Source organism: Misgurnus anguillicaudatus, chromosome 6 (assembly GCF_027580225.2).
Source record: "Misgurnus anguillicaudatus chromosome 6, ASM2758022v2, whole genome shotgun sequence".
Taxonomy (NCBI): Eukaryota; Metazoa; Chordata; class Actinopteri; order Cypriniformes; family Cobitidae; genus Misgurnus; species Misgurnus anguillicaudatus.
In genome coordinates, this window is record NC_073342.2 from 26,158,458 (window position 1) to 26,180,889 (window position 22,432).

General features: G+C 36.3%; 1 protein-coding gene across 1 annotated transcript in view; it reads left to right on the forward strand.

The window, feature by feature from the left end:
* rassf8a (Ras association domain family member 8a) overlaps positions 1-22,432 on the forward strand; it is a 29,978-nt gene that overhangs the window by 6,210 nt on the left and 1,336 nt on the right. Inside the window, exons 2-5 of the mRNA XM_073868300.1 lie at positions 14,070-14,291; positions 16,392-16,395; positions 18,007-18,359; positions 18,726-18,870. Coding sequence (XP_073724401.1) covers positions 14,172-14,291; positions 16,392-16,395; positions 18,007-18,359; positions 18,726-18,870 — 622 coding nt within the window. The 5' untranslated portion in view covers positions 14,070-14,171. The remainder of the gene's footprint in view (positions 1-14,069; positions 14,292-16,391; positions 16,396-18,006; positions 18,360-18,725; positions 18,871-22,432) is intronic.

A 22,432-nucleotide genomic window follows, 5' to 3' on the forward strand; every position in this document is an offset into this window, starting at 1 on the left:
CAAACTTCTCAACTAAGAAGTTTTCAAAACTTAAAGCTGTACGTGTATTGTCTTAATCTAGGTTTCGAAAAAAGTTATTAAGCTATATTTGTCTGTGTTTTATCAAGTGTTTTCACTCTTGGAAAAGTTTTACTAAAGGCCTGCAACCAATTACTGGAGAGTGCATAAATTGCTAGTAATTACATGTAGCATGACAGCTAGCGTGAGCGCAAGTAGAATGAAAGTTCAATCCAGAATAGCTCGGCAATAGCAACACCACATCATGATTTCATATGAAATGAGTTTATCTTTCTGGTTTTGGATAGATGCTTGTACTGGGCCTGGAATCTTGTATTATTAGTTTTTAATTCGATCCACACAAACTCAAGAACTAACAAGATGACTGACAAACAAGTTGAGCAAAGCAAAAGGTTAGTAGGACATCCTGAGAGATACAAGAGATAGCGTAGGTTGTTTCTTATACTGTATGAACCTTTATGCAGGTTTTGTTTTAGACATATATCTTAAGTTTTCTAGATTTCAACATTTTGAGAGGTTTTGGTTATGCAAAAACTCCCCACCACAATGGTACTTGGTTGCTAGGGTGTTCTGGATGGTTGTTTAATGGTCCTTGTCAATGCAACTATTCTCAAATCTCTTTAATATTCAGATCTTCTGGTCTCTATGGCTGAGGTCCCTCATTCAATTCCTGGAAATCTTTTTAATAATTTTACCCTCTTCATAAAAAATTAATCTGTAAGAAAACCCATTTAAAATACATAATTTTAACGTTTTGTGCACATTTCTGTACCCACCTGGGTTAATTTCAGAAATTTGAAGTTGGCCGGTGTCGAATGAGTCAGTTTTGCACTGAGCCCAGTGGGATAAACTTGCATGATGTGAATTCTCTGACTCAGACACAGTCAGCGGTCCCATATTAGCTTCCTGTTGGAGAAAATCTGGAAAGATCACGGGGATTCTGCTTAAAAATGCAATAAACACCATTAACTTAGGAAGATACTTGACTGCTGCTTCCTGTTCTCTGTCAACACAGTGTGTTATTGGTGGTTACCAGTAATATTATCTGAAAACCTCTCTAAAAAAATGAACATTTGTCACCCATTCTGTCATACGAAAAATGTATTCTGTAAAAGATAATTTAATAAATGTCCAGTTGGGTTATTTAGTACAGCGGCACTGCATTATGAGATTTAATAGAGCACCCACAAACCGATAGTATGTGTGACTTACAGATTATTGTGCCATGATCAAAAACAAGATCTGTAAAATCATGCATTAAAGAAATACAAATTCTGTCATTATTTACTCACACTCATGCTGTTACAAAGCTGTAAAAATGTCTGCTGAACACAAAGGAAGATATTTGTAATAAAGCAGGAAATAGAAGCACTATTGACTTCCATAGTAGGAAAAATACTATTATGGAAGTCAGTGGCGCTCAAAAATGATTTAGTTACAAACATTGCTCAAAATATCTTTGTTTGTGTTTGTAACTAGGGATCGACCAATGTGGAGTTTTTTAGTGCCGATACCGATTTTTGTTTCATCAGCCTTAGCCGATGACCGATACAGGCTGCCGATTTTCTTAAGCCGATATTTAGAGCCAATACCGCTTTTGCTCACTCAATTTACATCATAAAAATGACACAATGATGATGCCAAATGTTAGAAGTCTCAATTTAAAAAAGTAACATTTATTGAAATTTAAAAAACTATATTTAACAAATAGTAAAAACAGGTGAGGGTGCTATGGAACCATCTTTCGATGTTGTCATGGAAAGGTTGGTTGTTTTTAGTCACATGACCTGCAATTGCTTGCGGCTTCCAGCACTCTGTCTGTAAATAATGGCGGAAAAAAATCGGCGAATACGGCAGCCACGTATCAGCCGATACACATAAAACTCGCAAATATCGGCCCGATATATCGGCTGGCCGATATATCGGTCCATCACTATTTGTAACAACATAGGGGTGAGTAATTGATGAAAGAATTTTCATTTTTGGGTGAACTATCCTTTTTAGGGTCAGGTGAACCCAAAACTCGAACTTTTATTTCCTCAGGAGGACTGCACTTAAAAAATTCAATCAACTATTTTAAGTTTTGACTTGTGATAAGTTGACATAACTATAAAACAAGTTAAAAAAATTTACTAAAGTTTTTAAGTAACAAAAACATGTTGATATCATTTTTACAGTGTGATTGTTTAACAGGTCCGGTTTTAAAAAAAAAAAGTGGTTTGCACGTCAATAATTTAAATTTAGTTAAAAAATGTAGCATATGTATCAGTTTTGTTCTCCAGTGACATTATGACATTAAAGCAAATACAATTAAAGTCAAGCGTTTTCTTGTCACTTTTCCAAGTGCATTGTTCTGACATTTAGCTTTACTGACTACAATGTGCTCTTTATTTCAACTAAGTGGCTACTTTGCAAATGATGGAGAGCACATTGTTGAACGCTGTTAGTCTCTCTATATACTGTAAAGTTGGTATAAAAGAAATGATTTAGAATAGTTTCATTAATTGGCCACTGAAATGATGCCGGCTGTGATCTGTAGGGTGCCATTTGGGGAAAGACTATCCTTCCACAAACATGTCACATTGGGGTGTAGCAGTATAAGTTTTACTGGATGTGTAAAATATATTTTAGGATCTTAAGTAAATTTGTTTATGCAACTGTGAAAGTCAAAAGTAAAGTCATTTTGTTTCATATGGACATGATGTAAAGTGGCCGTAGTAGTGTGCATCGTGCCAAGGATGATGTGATTGTCAAGCTTAATGGCACTTCCACTGTAAATAACTCTGTTGGGAGCAATTTCGCACATTGTTGTTTTCGAGAGTGAGTTGTTTTTGTTTTGAAAAATGTAACTGAGGTTATTATCCCACCCCTGGGTCACAAATGTTAGATGTTTGTGGTTTGAGCCCTAAAGACTTGTGGAGTTCATGCTAAGCCTGTTTTTTGTTGCCCAGAAGCAGTTGGAACGGGTCCATATTGGCACCAGCATCTTTTTGACAGAGATAGGTTTGGATGTCTTTTGAATTGATCAACTCTGATTCCACTAATTGATTCTGATTCATAACAATGTGTGTGTTCACATCTCACTGGATGGATTACAGTGGTTTTCAAACTGTGGGTTGGGACCCACTAGTGGGTCGCGCAGTCACTTGGTTGTTGTCCTATTAATGAGAGTTAATGGCAATGGTTTAAATATGAGGTATTTTGGGATTGCAATTAAAATTACATTTAACTCTTTCCCCGCCATTGATGATTTAACGCAATTAAAGGTATATCGGAAGATTTTTTCCAAATTTTAGAAAAGAACCGCCCTCTCCACTGTTTTAAAAAATGCACATGCTCAACACTCTACCTGCTCCCGAGAGGGAACGCCTATTAAACCTTTGCACGAGCTTACATCAACTTTTACACACGCGACTGATGAATCAGTGGGAAGCCCAACCTGTGCTTTTAGCGCACGCTAGCGTGTGAAACATTCTCCCAAAAACACTCTGGTCTAGTTTCTTTCTTCAGATGCCTTTCTCTTCTTTTCATACAATTCGTAAACACTTTTGCTCTTGTGACCCTCAGACATTTTGAAAAAACACGGTGAGAACGACAAAATCGTAGCTCACCACACACATACACTTGAAAGTGTGCATGCGCAGAAAGCACGTACGTAAACATATCACCAGAATTACTGACAACTAGGCGGACCAATAGTCTTGATGATCCACCCGGAAAAAGAAAATCCTCCGTTATACATTTAATGCTGCGTTTACACCAGTCGCGTTTGAGGCGTCAAAATCGCGTCTATCGCGCCTAGTTTGCCGCTTGAACAGTTTGAGTGTACTCGCTTCATTCGTGCGTGAAATTCTAGTCATCGAGACATTCATGCGGAAATTTGCGTCTTGGGTAGGCTTGGGTATCGAGAATCGATTGGAACCGGGACTAGCTTTGCGATTTTCCCGGAATCGTTCAAAAGTTTAAATATCGATTCCTAGTTTCGATTCCCAGTCGGCCGACCGAAAAAACAAACAGCTGAACACCAACAAAGAAAAGTCTACCGGAAGTGTTGGCATAACCTAGCGAGTCGAACATGGATGGCGTGCGTCGGCGGTCCAAAGTGCGACTTCACTTTTCTAAACAGACACGAAATCTCGGCAAAATGCAACATTTGCTGCGAGATTGTTTATGCACGTCGAACATGATGACGCGCTGTGCCGACCGTCCTCCGCTGCCTCTTCCTCTGGCTCTGACCCCCAGCCTGGCACTGCAATTACAAATCCGGTAAGTAAAACAATACATATACAATAAATAATGTCTTGCGCCAACATTGAGGCAGCTAACAAATTAGCCAACGTATTTTTTCATAGACAATTTACGAACTGAGATTGCGAAAGTTAGCCAGGCTGGTGTCTCCACAACTCCGCGATGTGCTGAGCGAACGCGCTTTCTCCACAGCAGGAGATACTATCTGTCTAAAACGCTCACGCATACTGCCTAAGAAGGCAGATATAATAATTTTTCTAAACAATAACTGTTTCTGATTTTATACTGTACCTGCAACTAATCTGGACTGGGTTTGTTTCTAATTGTTTCTATTCTGCACCAGGTTAGCCCATCAGTGGGAGCACGGTAACATACCTGCAGCATCATACACTCATGTGTAAATGTGTTTTCATGAGGTTTTCAAAAATAAAGCTCTCATGAGGAAAGTGCACCCCTGTGAAAATAAATTCATAATTTATAATATTTATATTCAAGTTCATAGATTTGATATTTATATTGTAGGTGAAAACAGCCCAAAAACTTACAAAAAGTAAACGGTTAATATTCAGATTGATGGAGAAGGTCAGACTATTTCCTTCAGAAAGACCATTGGTTAGCTAGCTCATTTAAAATATCCTAAACTTTTTTGACCCTGCCTCTTAAAAGAATCGAAATCGAGAATCGGAATCGGAACCGGAATCGTTCAAATTCAAACGGTACCCAACCCTAGTCTTGGGAGGGGCTTCTGCGACTCCACTCGCTTTCTGTAATCACATCACTACTAAAGTAAGCTTCTGATTGGTTATCGCGGCGCGTTTTTCCGCCAAAGTTCAAATTTTTCAACGTGCGTGTAGAAACGCTCAATTCGGGCCATTCGCGTGAACGAGGCGGAATCACGGCTACCCCGCCACGCTTAACGCCTCATTCGGACCGCAAGACCTCCGGACGCGCGTCAATGCGTCTTCACATTGACTTAACATTAAAATCACTTGTGCTTGACGCCTCTACCGTGGCTGGTGTAAACGCAGCTTAAGAGAAAACATTTCCCTGACAATATTTTCGGCAATCCGTAATACCGCTCTTCCGCAACTTATAAAACCTGGAAGTATCACCCTGGCCCAAACAGCTGTATGTCCGTCTATGTTTTGAGGATCGCTCTGAATCTGATCTCTATCAAAAGTCCTACACAAAAATGCAATTATCTCAGCTTTTTGCTCAAAATTAGGTGTTTTTCATTAAACCTACTCATACTTAAAAGGTGATAAAAAGAGAACTAATGAAGGTAGGATGAAACTTTTTTTTTTTTTTTGAAAGCAGAGTTCTTTTATTATATATTGTATGTGTTAATACATTTAAAGAAGAACATTTTCTGGAAGGCATTAAACTTTTGTCAAAATCATGAAAAATGCTGGAGCTGGCTGGCAACTTTTTTTTTTAAACGCTGGCGGGGAAACAGTTAATTCATCCAGTGACAATAAAAATATAAACTACTCACTTCTAAAAGAGAACACTTTTTTGCATTTCAAAATTTATTTTTTCTGCATATTTCTATAAAAGATATATTTTGGTGGGTCCTGAGATCGATTATACCTGTCTAACTGCGTCGTGGAATAAAAAAGTTTGGGGTTATGTCATTGAATGGGTTGATCATCACGTCACTTTCACAATAGTTTTATTACAAAAATCCTGGTTACTATGGTTACTATAATGAAGCAAGGAAATTTGTGATTTACTGTGGTTTTACCACAAATACCACAGTTAAACAGTCTACGGTTATTTGACTTTTTGGAAATGGCTCCAAATCTGTTTTTGGTAGCCAGCCCTAGACCAAGACAGGGTATTAGTGATCAAGTGATGTGAGCTCCTTGGTGTCTTTTAACCCTCTAAAGAGCACATGTGGGACATGCATTAACAGGATATTGAATAGAGAGTCTTGCTGAAAGAGAAGGAAGGAGGCAACAATTTTCTGCATGCTCAACTTTAAATGTCAGCTTGATAAAAAGCTTTTTTCTTCTTACAGTTTTACACTAGGCTTGTGTTTATTAGTAAAACTTGCTTTACAGGAAAATTAAAAGGGTACTTATTTGTACATATTAAGACATATGATACAATTAGTTTATTTTGTCTAAATGATGAGGTACAGCAGGCTGTTTATTTTGCAGAATAAACTTGGTATCTACTGTATATTAATATTGCCATATTGCCAATTTTCAATATTTGACATAAGTTCTAGTTCAAATTAGTTCAGGTTTGACAAGTTTGTTCAAGTCTAAAGTCAAACAAGTTTAAATAAATTTTTTTTGCATTTCATTTATAAGATATGTAATGATGTTCCTCATTATGATTGCTTGAAAAGAACAAATGAGAGCAATTAATTTTATTCTTTGTGCTATTATATAACAACATAGTGATAAATGTTTAGCGTCACATTTATTAGCAATAATTTAAAGTTAAAGGAATAGTCTACTCATTTTCAATATTAAAATATGTTATTACCTTAACTAAAAATTGTTGATACATCCCTCTATCATCTGTGTGCGTGCACCTAAGCGCTGGAGCGCGCTGCGACGCTTCGATAGCATTTAGCTTAGCCCCATTCATTCAATGGTACCATTTAGAGATAAAGTTAGAAGTGACCAAACAAACACATCAACGTTTTTTTTTTAAGACGAGTAGTTATACGAGCAAGTTTGGTTGTACAAAATAAAGTCGAAGTACTTCCAAAAGTGCTATTACGCCATAAAATATAGTTCCTCTTTTAAATCCGCTTAGAAAAGCGCTACGTTTTATTTTGTACCACCAAACTTGCTCGTATAACTACTCGTCTTTAAAAAAAAACGTTGATGTGTTTGGTCACTTCTAACTTTATCTCTAAATGGTACCATTGAATGAATGGGGCTAAGCTAAATGCTATCGAAGCATAGCAGTGCGCTCCAGCGCTTACGTGCACGCACACAGATGATAGAGGGATGAATCAACAATTCTTAGTTAAGGTAATAACATATTTTAATATTGAAAATGAGTAGACTATTCCTTTAATAATAATTCAAAAGACTGTAAGACTATTAAAAAGACACAGCCTGCAGGAAGCACATGCAACAAATATTTGTTTAACTTTAACTTTACTATAAGTCATACTAAAATTGCAAATTAAAAAAATCATGTTGAAAATTCACCATAACCTTTTTATTAACACAACCGTCTGCCTGTTAATAAGTGAATAAAAAGCTCAAAGTGTGTAAAATAGGCCCCTATTATGAATGGCTAACATATGTACAATGATAAAGTGTAGTAAATATGCTAAAAGGCATGCATGCAATACTTCAGTCAAAGTTTATTTAGAATTAAGTATTGCAATGAAACATTAAATCAGTGCGTCAAAATATCTCTATTTATCTATCACAGACCTCAGTTGCATTTGGTTTTGGCTGATTTACTCAAACATACAGGATGCAGAGGAAGTGAAGTCATCCGTTAACTGGACTCCCTTGCTTCAGTGAGCAATCGTGGAAAAATGACAACGGGCCGCACGCCACTTTTGTGTTTTTTTTGTAGGAGGACACATAAAATGGTCCAGTCTATGCCCCACAATCTGACGTTTAGCCACCGGACTCCATCTGCTGTCACGAACGCTAAAGGCAGTAGACGTGAAGGACAAAAAGCTCATATGCTCAAAAAGAAAACATGGAAAATCCTCTTGGAGTTCTAGGTATAAATTTGTGGGCCAATTTGAAATCTGATTTGAATGTTAATGCGCTCTCTGAATTGGCAGCCTCAAATCTGAACCGCTCCTGACCCTGCGTAAATCAAATCAGAATTAGAAATTTGGATGAAACTCGATATTGACTCCAATTCTTTTGGTTGTGTTGTAAAAAGCCATCATATTTTATTTTGGCTCAACTTCAGCTCTACCATTTGTCAGTGTACTATACCAGACGGTCAAGTCAATGTAATGCCTATAACAGGGATCTATAAGGTAGACTTTATTCAAATGGATTTGGAAAGGCAGTGTCTTGTTGGGTATGAGATGTGTATATGTGCAGTTCTCGGAAATTAGGGAGTTATACGTTTATGCATTGCACTGTAAAACCCGACAAGTTCAGCGTACTCAAAACTTTTGTGGAAACCGATTACTTAAAAAGATTTAAGTAAACAACTCAAAAATTTTAAGTTAATAATATTTATAAATTACAATGAATCTTTACTTAAATATTAAATACAATGAAATATAAACATTTACGTACACTATAAAGTTTTACCATAAGTAGTGTTGACCATTTATTTTTTGTTCACGAGTCACAGAAACAGATGATGTGACTCATGTGTATGTAAGTGTGAAGAAACTGAACTCAGTGCTGGCATTGACTTCATATTGTTTATATTATAAAGCAACACATATCCAAACTACAGCCTGAGCACACGCACAACACTTCTGAACTAAAACTAGCACATTTTTCTAAATCTCCAACTTAATTTAACATTATTGAGTCTTTCTCTTTACTAAAAACCACATAAAGTATCACTTCATTTCACTTAAATGCTCTTGTAATGCATGCTCATGGGATCTGGAAATCTTCTGTGTTGATTTAACATTAAACTGAAGTAAATTTGCTCTGCCAGACTCCTTCTAGCTGGCAGATTTAATGCCATTAACCTCATCACAACCACCAAAAGTTTGTAATTATTTGCAGTTTTTGTTAAAATGAGGCTGTTGTATTGAAATTGTTCATATTTGAGTTAGCGAAGTTCTTTGACTCATGTTATTTCAGTTTGTATTTGAGAAATCTTTAAACTTTTTTTCACTGGTTTGAGTACAGTTTACTTATTTAAAATCAGTAGATTGTACAGTTCGGGTTTACAGTGTGCATGCAGTAAGAAATTCTTTCATAATGAAGCATTGTAGATAGTAGGGATGCACCGATATGGAAATTTTGGGCGATACCGATAACTCTTTATATTTGGGGGCCGATAACCGATATATATAGGCCAATAAATATTCATATTATTTTCACAATGAAAAACTCCCAGACCGCGGACATCTTGTCTTTGCGCTAGACTAGCATACTTCTTAAGCCCGCAACACGTGTCATCTTCGTGCTATGTCACAGAAAGCACCAATCAAAACTCCACATGGCCAGCAATGAGCAAGTGAAGTGGTTCAACAAACCAAAATAATCCATAATTTTTCGGCTTTCATTTATCGGCCTAATTTTGCTATCAGACCGATAACCGATAATATTATAAAAAATAAGCAGTTTTCGGCCGATAACGATATGTCGGCCAATATATCGTGCATCCCTAGTAGATAGTTCATTTATTTACATTTATGCATTTTGACAGATGCTTTTATCCAAAGAGAAAAATGCGAATTCTACAATTTGCGCAAGTAGATTACATACAAAGTCAATGCAAAGACGTAAATGGATGTGAACTCGCGTGGGGTGATGTGAATTGGGTGGTGCGATTGCCACGAAAACATGCGCTATTCGCTTCAAACGTGTCGTCGCGTAAGTTTCCAAATATTCAACTTAAGCGATGACCGTAAAAAAGACACTTCACTTTTTTTGAAAATATGCTCATATTCCAGCTCCCCAAGAGTTAAACATTAGATTTTTACCGTTTTAGAATCCATTCAGCTGATCTTTAGGTCTGGCGGTACCACTTTTAACATAGCTTAGCATAATCCATTGAATCTGATTAGACCATTAGCATCGCACTAAAAAATAACCAAAGATTTTCGATATTTTTCCTATTTAATACTTGACTCTTCTGTAGTTACATCGTGTACTGGGACGGAAAGAAAATTAAAAGTTGCGATTTTCTAGGCAGATATGGCTAGGAACTATACTCTCATTCTGGTGTAATAATCAGTGACTTTGCTGATGTAACATGGCTACAGCAGGCGTAGTGATATTACGCACTGCCGGAAAATAGTCCCCTTGGTTACTTTCAATAGTAATAATTAAAATAATTATTTAAATACCGCAAATAATCTAGAGCGAGGAACGCGATGCTTCGCGTTTGGTGTGTACGCAGCATTACAGTGCAATTGAGTTGTGTGTGATCCCTTGGATTAAACCCATGACCTTTGCGCAGCTAGCACAATGTTCTACCACTTGAGCCACAGGAACAATTATGGTGACATGAGATCTATTAAATTTATATCTAGACCATAAAATTTACATTTGTGCAATTCATACAGTAATTATTGTCAGATGACAAAAGTCATGCTTAAAATTTGATTTCTCCATTTTATGATGGTTTGGCAGTGGGAAAAATTATTGAATTGTCTTGTTAAGTGCAAGACTATCTATTTTTAGTTTGACAATTAAATAAACTAGCAAGATTGTATGTCTTTAAAGAATAAAGGTTACTGTAGCTTGATGGGTAGAGCATTGCATTAGCAAAAAATTTGTGGGTTTCAATGCCACAAACTGGTTAAAAAAAATTATCGATTGAATGTTTTGGATAAACATCTGCCAAATCCATAAATATACAAATAGTGTATATAATGTAATTTATACTGGGCGTTTTAAAAACACTGTCAGTTTCTCTATGCCATAAGGTTTAAATTTTCACTTATAATGAATCCTCAATTGAATCCTCAATTTTTAGTTGAAAAACTTGGAAAGCTCTTTGTTTTAACAGCCTGGTTTTAAAGCATGTGCCGAATCGTCCTTAGAGAGCTACACATCGTTTTTTAGGAGAAGCACATAATGTGGTGTGCTTGCAGATTTGATTAGTATGGGTGTAGTGTTTCATTCAGAGTAGAGGCTTTGTCCGTATGCTGTGCTGTTTGGCTGAAGCAAAGCTTTACTTTTCCAGCACAAACCCCCACACACTTCATGTGGACTTTCGGTCTCGTGGCCTTAAATTGCACATGCTCGCTTAGTCTACGAGTCCGTAAGGTGTCCCATCTGTCATTTTTATGCTCATCAGTGCCCCCTTTGCATCCTTGATGCGGTCTTCGGTGAAGGCTCCACGCATTTTACCAACCCAGAAGTCCTTGCGAAAATGCAATCAGGTGACATATGGGAGTAGTTCACACTAATGGGCAACTTCTCTTCCTATTTCTGGCGTGACGCTCGAGTCCAAAAATACGACTCTGGTGCACCTTTGTAGACTCTCGTCAAGGGTCCCTAAAGACTGCACTACATGATGTCATCAAAGTGTGGACTCTGAGGAAGTCCACAAATCCGGAGTGTGCCATTTGGGACAGGGCCATTTGGTAATCTAAAAGTATAAATATCCGAATATATGTAATACTTTGGTATTTAGATTATGTAACCCCACAACCTTCTTAAAACCATTACGACAACTATTTTATCAGTTGCTTTGGAGATCCCCCTGTTTCTCTAACCACACTATTTTAACCCTTAGAGGGTTTAACCCGTTAATTGGCGCTGTCCTGTGAGCGGGACACCTACGTTTATTTCAATATTTTTTATGTAAATGTTAATCTATCACAACAAACTATATATTGTTGGAAAGGTCTAAGAATGTCGTTTTCATATTTCAAAACCTTGTAGCAGTAATAATAATGCAGTAACTGTAATTTATTCATTTGTGACACAAGTATGCAGCAAACCTCAAAGCAAACCAGCACAAACCTCAGTTTTTTGACAACTTTATGTATTAAAAATTATACTATATTGCATTTTTATTTATTACAAATAAATGTAAACTGCTTAAAAAAAAATTTTTTCACCTCCAGACACTTCCCTAAAAAACGTTGAAGTGTCTTCTTTAAAACCAAAAATTACCAAAACCAAAATTAGGCTTCTAGACCAAAAAAATAAATAAATGCCAGAGTTATATTAATTTAAAGGTGTGTGTGTATATAACCTTTTCACCAACCCCCCACTCAAAAAGGCCTGCGCCAGTTAAAGGGTTAAATCATTAAATTAATCCCATGCATTATATTTATACATTTTCTATCAGGGTAACAAAAACGGTCGTCTTTGTGAATCCTCTTTGAAAAGCGAAGATCTGCTTAGGTGTGTGTAGCCAACACGCTGTCATAAAATTGTACCTGTTCACAAAAGTGGGAGGACCATAACGTCAGGTCCAGCTGGTCTCACTGAATCCAGCAGGACATCCGTAATGCAGCCAACTGTTTATCTTGTTTTTCTCCTCCTTTTCGCACCCTCAGCACACCTCCACAACAGGCGCAGATTCACTGCCAATTTATTTCTTGGAAAATATGCTATTTTGGGAGAACGCACGAATTGTTGTTTTTACAGTGACTGAACCTCTTTATAGATACAGTCTTGGTCTTTGTTAAAAACAAAGGGAAAACCGATCGTTCAACGAGTCCGATCCGAGGAAGGAAACGTGTCCATCTGGAAACACAGAGGTCTCCTGCTAGAAGAACTGTTATTTCCTGATTACCAAACCTCTCGATTGTTTCTCCGCAGATGCATCGTAAAGTTAATAGTTTGTTGTTTTTCCTCAAGAAAAGGCTTTAATAAAAAGTTCTTAATTTTTATAATGACAAATTATTTTGCTACTTCGGTACCTTATTAAAAATTCAACTGAGAACACAAAGTAAAGTTTTTTTTTATCATTGGTTTAGGTGTAGGTTCTGTTTAATGAAAAAGCCACAGCTTGTCTTGACACATTACGTAAACCGTCTTTGCGGTGCAAGCGCAGCTATAAATAATTATTTTGTTTTCCTATAGGTGTCCCGTTAGCTTAATTGGTAAAGCATTTGTGTTGCAACACAGAGGTCAGGCTTTTCATGTCTGGGAACACATTAAATAAATAAATTAGAAATTGAATTGTAAAATTTATTTTCTAAATTTAATCAGTAAAACGACTTATCAAAGTATTTTGTGCAAATAAATGTAATAAAGAACACAGAAAACAACTATGTATGCAAATATTGTATGAAGAAATTTGTAACCACACTGTAAAAATTCCTTGTTGCACTTAAATTTTAATAAACTTAAATGTAGAATTCATTTCAAAGTTGCAATAAATTATAAAAATAAAGTTGAAATACCTTAAAGGTATTGCGGAGGATTTTCTTTTTCCGGGTGGATCATCAAGACTATTGGTCCTCCTAGTTGTCAATCAGGAGTGGCGGTTCTTTTCTAAAATTCGAGAAAATCCTCCGCTACCTTTAAGCTAATTCTACTTAATTTTTATAATTTGTAGCAACTCCTCAGGCAAGAAAGTTTAAAAGAATTCAAGAAGTTTAAATGAATTCAAGTTGATTGAACTTACCCCGTTACTTTTATTGGGACACCTGAGTTTACGTCAATATTTTTATGTAAATGTTAATCTATCACGACAAACTATATATTGTTGCAAAGGTCTTAGAATGTAGTTTTCGTATTTCAAAACCTTTTAGCAGTAATAAAAATGCAGTGACTGTAATTTATTAATTTGTGACAAGAGTATGCAGCAAACCTCACAGCAAACCAACACAAACCTCTTTTTTTATGTATAATTTTTTTATTACAATAAATTTAAACTGCTATTACAATAAAAAAACTTTAAAGTGTCGTCTTTAAAACAAGAACAAAATAAGGCATCTAGACCAAAAAATGACTAAGTTAAATTAATGTGAAGGTGCACATCACCTTTTCAACGAGTGAAAGAGTGAATTATTGAAAGAGTGGCTTTCAATAATTATTTGTCCTCTTAATGACAATATTTGACAAAAAGTAGATTTAAAATCTGTTTAAAAACCGCTATGCTTTATGTCTTCACACTTCAGTGAAGATATTTGTCTAAAAGTGTGCAATGTATGTATCACCCTGAAGAGTTTTCTAACCAATCCTACTCTTACTGTGCAGAATTGCCATAAGGGGGATGCCAGCTGTAGCCCCAGACCCCTGGAACACAGAAGAATGATGAAGAAGGCCAAAAGCCCAGGACCCTGCAGTGTTTGACCCGGGATGGAGCTGAAAGTGTGGGTCGATGGAGTTCAGCGCGTGGTCTGCGGCGTTACAGAGGCCACCACCTGCCAAGAAGTGGTCATCGCTCTTGCTCAAGCTATTGGTAGGAAGTTTCAGTATGTTCCTTAAAGGATTAGTCAATTTTCTTAAAAACAAAATCCAGATAATTTACTCACCACCATGTCATCCAAAATGTTGATGTCTTTCTTTGTTCAGTCGAGAAGAAATTATGTTTTTTGAGGAAAACATTGCAGGATTTTTCTCATTTTAATGGACTTTAATGGACCCCAACTAACAGTTTTTAGGCAGTTTAAAATTGCAGTTGCACTCTAAACGATCTCAAATGAGGCATAAGGGTCTTATCTAGCGAAACGATTGTCATTTTTGGCAAGAAAAATAAAAAATATCCACTCTTAAACCACAAGTTCTCTTTTTCCTCCGGCGGTGTTACGAGCCAGTGTGACCTCACGCAATACGTCATCATGTCAAGAGGTCACGGATGACGTATGCGAAACTACGCCCCAGTGTTTACAAGTGTGGAGAAAGAGGACCATTCCGACGTTGTTGTATGTCAAATGATACTAATTAATGTCTTTGTGCCAGTTTTTTGTCTAAATTGGTCCGCAAATGTGCATTTTTATATATGTTACACGTGACCTTTCCACGGCATTACGCAATAACGTGAGTTCGCACTGGCTCGTCACACAGCAGGATGAAGAAGAGAAGTTGTGGTTTAAAAGTGCATATTTTTTTATTTTTCTTGCCAAAATGACAATCGTTTCACTAGATAAGACCCTTATGCCTCGTTTGAGATTGTTTACAGTCCTTTGAAACTGCATTAAAACTGTTAAGTGTTGGGGTCCATTAAAGTCCATTAAAATGAGAAAAATCCTGGAATGTTTTCCTCAAAAAAAAAACATAGTTTCTTCTCGACTGAACAAAGAAAGACATCAACATTTTGGATGACATGGTGGTGAGTAAATTATCTGGATTTCCCCCCCCCCTTTTTTTTGTTTTTTGGAAAATGGACTAATCCTTTAAATATACTGTAGGTCATGGTTGTTCAACTGGGGGTCTGCGGCATTTTAATCACAAGCATTTTTTTGTTAAAAATTTAAAATGTGTACCGAATGTTACAACCAATGTTCCGTTTAAGTTGCGCAAATGCATAAAGAGGATGAAATAGTAATAACAAATGCAAAAAAATCGAAAAATTTAATTTATAGGATTATTAAACAAGCCTGTCAATCAAATTTGTATACTTTTGTAAAAATAAAATGATGCACCATTGTGTTATTGTTCTTGTGAACCGAACAAACCAGTGTGCAAATATTTTAGCATTTATGACATTACATCACTGCTTGTTGGAAAAAAGTACCTTAAGTTAGTGGAAAAGCTACAAGATTTTAAAATAATAATAATAATAATAAGCAAAAAAGAAAACCGCATGGTAACCGAAAAGCATCAGTATGTCAGACTTAAATCACAAAGCTATAACTCACTTGAAGTTCGAGTGTAATGCAGAAACCATCTGGCATCCAGGCCGATTGAATAATCCTTACCTGTTTATAACTGAAAAGAGATTAAGAGTGGCTTTCAAACAGCTTGAGACATCAAGAGACATCAGGCATACTTTACGGAGATGCACAAATAAAAAGCAGCTTTTGGTTAATGAAATCACCAGCGAGACCCAAAGCTATTTGTTTTCAGACCTGTCTTAAGTGACGTCATCATTTGAATCTATTTTCAGTCAGCGCTCTGACTGGTATACTCTTAGAGCCACTCTTGAACTAGTGAGAAAGTTACTGGCTCTATCAAGCACCCGCTGACATGGAAAATCTGAGTCATTCAGAAAAAAAACACTCCTGCACTCCTTTTTAACTCTTTTTAGTAGTGGTCTGTCTGTCTATACATGGTAAGAAAAGTACAGACCTTATTTTTTACTTTTAGTTAACTTTTAGCATAAATAAATGGTTAACTTAAAAATGTACAGTATGTTTTTTTATTTATTTTGCATTTTCTTTTAAAACCCGATCAAGTCTTACACATAGCTTTTATAGTGTATTGTGACCACAGTTCAGACATCCCACCTCTTGCCAGATGTTCCCGGGAGTCTCCCGAATATCAGCTCCCTATATAGCGGATATCCTGATAGCGACTCCCTGGTGCCTGCAAATTGCATAAAATATCTTGGAAATCAATTATTTGAGAACATTTTAGAGAGGTCAGGTTCAAATCATTTTTACAAGGTCTGAAAAAACTAACAATAACATAGATAGCGACCAGACAAAGCCCGAAAGTGACAGGGAGCATATCCTTATTGGTTTCTCTTTCTGATAACTAGATCAATCAGTTTTTCGATGTACAAAAGAATTTACTTTTTTCTCTCTCTTAAAACAATAATTGATATTTAAGTCGACTAATCGGAAAAATAATTGATAGATTAATTGACGAAAGAAAAACATTAACTGCAGCCCAACACTAAGAATCAAATTTTTCTCTCTCTTCAAACAATAATTGATATTTTAGTTGACTAATCGGAAAAATAATTGATAGATTAATTGACGAAAGCAAACATTAACTGCAGCCAAACACTAAGAATCAACTTTTTTCTCTCTCTTCAAACAATAATTGATATTTTAGATGACTAATCGGAAAAATAATTGATAGATTAATTGACGAAAGAAAAACATTAACTGCAGCCCAACACTAAGAATCAACTTTTTTCTCTCTCTTCAAACAATAATTGATATTTTAGTCGACTAATCGGAAAAATAATTGATAGATTAATTGACGAAAGAAAAACATTAACTGCAGCCCAACACTAAGAATCAACTTTTTTCTCTCTCTTTAAACAATAATTGATATTTTAGACGACTAATCTGAATAATAATTGATAGATTAATTGACGAAAGAAAAACATTAACTGCAGCCCTACAATAAGAATCAACTTTTTTCACTCTCTTCAAACAATAATTGATATTTTAGTTGAATAATCGGAAAAATAATTGATAGATTAATTGATGAAAGAAAAAAATTAATTGCAGCCCTACAATAAGAATCAACTTTTTTCTCTCTCTTCACACAATAATTGATATTTTAGACGACTAATCGGAATAATAATTGATAGATTAATTGACGAAAGAAAAACATTAACTGCAGCCCAACACTAAGAATAAACTTTTTTCTCTCTCTTCAAACAATAATTGATATTTTAGTCGATTAATCGGAAAAATAATTGAAAGATTAATTGACGAAAGAAAAACATTAACTGCAGCCCAACACTAAGAATAAACTTTTTTCTCTCTCTTCAAACAATAATTGATATTTTAGTCGATTAATCGGAAAAATAATTGAAAGATTAATTGACGAAAGAAAAACATTAACTGCAGCCCAACACTAAGAATAAACTTTTTTCTCTCTCTTCAAACAATAATTGATATTTTAGTCGACTAATCGGAACAATAATTGATAGATTAATTGACGAAAGAAAAACATTAACTGCAGCCCTACAATAAGAATCAACTTTTTTCACTCTCTTCAAACAATAATTGATATTTTAGTCGAATAATCGGAAAAATAATTGATAGATTAATTGATGAAAGAAAAACATTAACTGCAGCCCTACAATAAGAATCAACTTTTTTCTCTCTCTTCACACAATAATTGATATTTTAGTCGACTAATCTGAAAAATAATTGATAGATTCATTGACGAAAGAAAAACATTAACTGCAGCCCAACACTAAGAATCAACTTTTTTCTCTCTCTTCAAACAATAATTGATATTTTAGACGACTAATCGGAACAATAATTGATAGATTAATTGACGAAAGAAAACGGAGTAGAGATCGAGGAAGAAGAATTCTGGGCCACTGAGCTCCAGATCGAGGAGGAGAGCGAGAGGCAGCTGCAGGAGCGGTTGCAGGAGTTGCACGGTCTGCTGCGGAGCTGCGATGCGGATCTGGAACATCGGCTAAAGTCCCTGCAAAGTGTAGAGGCGGGTCTAGAGGCTCAAAGGCAGCATAAGGAGACCAGAAAGACTCAGCAGGCTAGTGAAGGGGAAGTGAAGGCAAGACTTCAGAGGGTAAAAGCCGAACTAAAGGCTCAAGCTCAGCATACAGCCCAGCTTGAGAATAGCTGTAGAGCGGTGGACCGATCAATGGTGGAGTCGTGCAAGAGATTGCAGGTGTGTCATAGTTAATATGTGCCATGGATACAATGTGTATTCTGTTTTAGATGCTGGTCCCCCCAGGCCTCTTAACATGGCCTCTTAGCATGACTAAAAACATGATAGTCGCCCAGTTGCCCCAGCTAAGTTTTGCCAGTTACGCTTGCACTAAACTGGTATTTTCAGCACTGTTCTGTCAAGACTACTGTTACATTTCTCACTTGCTGTAATCGCCCCCAAAAATGACGTATGTGTTTTGAAACTCTTATGGTAATTCAGCACTGTTACTTTGTATAGGTATTTGTTATTGCACAATGGTAGGCGGTTTGCCAGATGCAGTCTTGGACAAGCATTTCATTAGCACTTCTCCACCCTCTTCTCCAGGAGAGCCAGCACGAGCTGGAACAGCTGACCAAAGAGTTGAGGCAGGTGAATCTACAGCAGTTCATTCAACAGACAGGCACCAAAGTCACAGTTCTCCCTGTGGAGCCCAACGATGAGGACTCGTGCAACACAACAGAGGATAGAGGTACGATTTTTTTAATTCTTAAAGCATGATTAAGCTCCAAAGTATGTAAAAGGAGCAGAGCAACAAACTTCCATTCGGAAGTCTCTCTGCTCCCATTCAGCTCCAGGTTTTTCATTTGTTTCCAGCTCCTAACTTCAAGGTCATGGCACTTTGCATTTTTCGCTATATTTTGTTAATTGTATTTACGTTTGGACGCAAGATGCTCTAAGTGAAATCACATTTGTGTGATCTCCATACAGCTACTGCAGTCTGTCTGCTCCAGTTCCGCTCCAGGTTTTTCATTTGTTTCCCACTCCTAACTTCAAGGTCATGGCACTTTGCATTTTTTAGCTATATTTTGTTAATTGCATTTATGTTTAGACGCAAGATGCCCTAAGTGAAATTACATTTGTGTGACCTCCATACAGCTACAGCATTCTCTCTGCTCCAGTTCCGCTCTGGGTTTTTCATTTGTTTCCCGCTCCTAACTTAAAGGTCATGACACTTTGCAGTTTTTTGCTATATTTTGTTAATTGCATTTACGTTGGACGCAAGATACCCTAAGTGAAATCACATATGTACAACCTCCATACAGCTACTGCAGTCTCTCTGCTCCAGTTCCGCTCCAGGTTTTTCATTTGTCCGCTCCTAACTTTAAGGTCATGGCACTTTGCATTTTTTTGTTATATTTTGTTGATTGCATTTACGTTTAGATGCAAGATACTCTAGGTGAAATCACATTTGTGTGACCTCCATACAGCTACTGCAGTCTTTCTTCTTCTCAAGTTCCGCTCCAGGTTTTTTCATTTGTTTCCTTCTCCTAACTTAAAGGTCATGGCTCTCTGCAGTTTTTCGCTATATTTTGTTAATTGCATTTACGTTGGACGCAAGATGCCCTAAGTGAGATCACATTTGTACAACCTCCATACAGCTACTGCAGTCTGTCTGCTCCAGTTCCGCTCCAGGCTTTTCGTTTGTTTCCTGCTCCTAACTTAAAGGTCATGGCACTCTGCAGTTTTTCGCTATATTTTATTAATTGCATTTACATTTGGATGCAAAATACCCTTTTTGTACGATTTGTACGATCTCCATACAGCTACTGCAGTCTCTCTGCTCCAGTTCCGCTCCCGTTTTTTATTTGTTTCCCGCTGCTAACTTAAAGATCATGGAGCTACTGGAGCACAATGAACAACAACAGAAGTTTTTCATTTTTTTTCTGTTCACATACAGATACAGTTGCCAAATCAATGATCACACAGATCTGTGAGAACGACTAAAAAAGGCTGTATTATGCATGCCTGGCCAGTAGTTGGTGACGATGTCTGAACACACAATGCTGTGTACACACCAAAAGTAAAGCATTGCATTCCTCGCTCTAGATTACTTGCAGAATTTAGCTTCGCGTCATGTGAATAGCGTGTGTTCATAGCAAACGCCCCACGCAAATTCACATCTGTTAATGTTTTTGCATTGACTTTATATGTAATCTTCTCGCGCAAATAATTAAATTAACTTCTGTGTACACAGCATAAATCAAATGCAGATTACTATTGCTTTGTTCTAGTTACTTACCACTAAGAAAATATTTTCAGAACTTAGCATTTTCAGGCCCTCCAAAATGCTGCTGTTTTGTAAATGAATGGCAAAAACGGCATACAAATGGCATACAAGTTTTCTGTTTTTAGCTTTAAACAGACCTCATAGATCTACCTTCAGATTTCCATATTTAAATTTAAAAAATCACGTTTTCCCCTAATGGGAATCTTTGCTGTCTTTTAATATTTCACAAATTCTGAGGCTACATAGTCGTACATAAACTTGTGGCAACATGAAATTGCATATTGGGCTGTTAGCATGTATTGTGATGGGAAAAATGCTACTCGCTCTAGGCGATATCATGTAACTAAATCTTTCACATACTCGGGAGAGACGAAACCTCAACTGCAATAAATAATGAGCGTTTTACTACATACATTAACTGCAAAACCACATTTGGTTTCAATTAAGCAGTGCCTGCACTAAATTTACTTGCATGCATGTATTAAAATAACAATACAACCTAAATTATCTAATGATGTCTTTCTTTCCGAAATGCTAAAGCAATTTTACATTAAAATGTCTAATTGAGAGCTGTAAAACAACTAACATTATGGAGTTATATAACTTTAAGTCATATGGGTGCCGAGAGTGAATGATTCAGTAGCACTGCTGGGTTCCTGTGGTTCTGCTCCATCCGTGACAGGATGATTGACGCTTAACGTTCTTACCACTGTTATTTACCTTTGACTCAAGCAATCTGTCTTTTATTTCTGACGTCAATCCCAGACAAGTAAGAAATAAAGTTGCATGTGTGAGAATTCTGTTTATAGATGTTACTAGGATCAACTTGATGTGGCTCCCTGTTGTATTCACCCTAAAGTGCCACCTTGTGGTTGAAGTTGGCACGTATTATGTGTGCAATTATGGCTAGTATATATGCAATACTAGTATACTTTTGCAGTTAATACCATTAACTATTAAAATTATTGTGAAACAGCATGCATTTCACACAACATTGTAACCACATGACCCCCATGTGCTTATTTTAAAAGGATAGTTCACCCAAAAATGAAAATTTTGTCATTATTTATTCACCCTTATGTTGTTTTAAACCCTTATAAGTTATTCTTTTGAACACAAAATAAGATATTTTGATTATAGATGGTAAGCACATTACCCATTGACTTCCATAGTATATGTTGTTCCTACTATGGAAATCAATGGGTACCATCAACTGTGTGGTTACCATCATGTATCAAAATATCTTCTTTTGTGTTCAACAGAATAAAGAAACTCATACAGGTTTAAAACAACATGAAGATTAGGAAACATTTTTTAATTTTTGGGTAAACTATCCATTTAATTCTGCAAGTGATATTCACTTATCTTGGAAAATGGTTATTTTGTATTTTTTGATTGAATTTGTCTAAAGATAATGATGAACAAAAGAGACACAATCATGTCTGAAATTGAATGTCAAGTTGAACACAATGCATTGTGGGATACCATGCTTCACAAAGTATGATTTTTGTGCATTATGCAGGGCTCCAGACTGCCACCAAAATTTTAGAGTGTGCCACTGAATTTTACATCCAATCGCACATGTGCGACCAGAAATTTGACCTTTTTTTGTGATGTGATACTGAATTTGAAAACATCACATTGTACTTTCTGCATCTATCATTAAAGTATTTATTAGTAATACAATGGAAATTGGTAGAAATGTGAATATTTGGTTAGCATGTTCATTTACGGTGTGTGCCCCTAAATTTTTTGGTTGCGCCCCTAAGATTTTCAGTTGGGGGCCACTGTGCTCCTAGTGAAAAAAGTTAATCTGGAGCCCTGTTATGCATACTTAAAAAAATTGCATAAATAGTATAACATACCATTATAAACACAAAGCCATTCTCTTTATTTAACAAACCAAAGCTGGTTGCACTGTAATACATTTTCCCTCGGTTTCACAGACAGGCTTAAGGCTAAAAACAAGTTTGAGCTGTCTCAACTAAAAATAACTTGCACGTACATATCCTAAAATATGCCA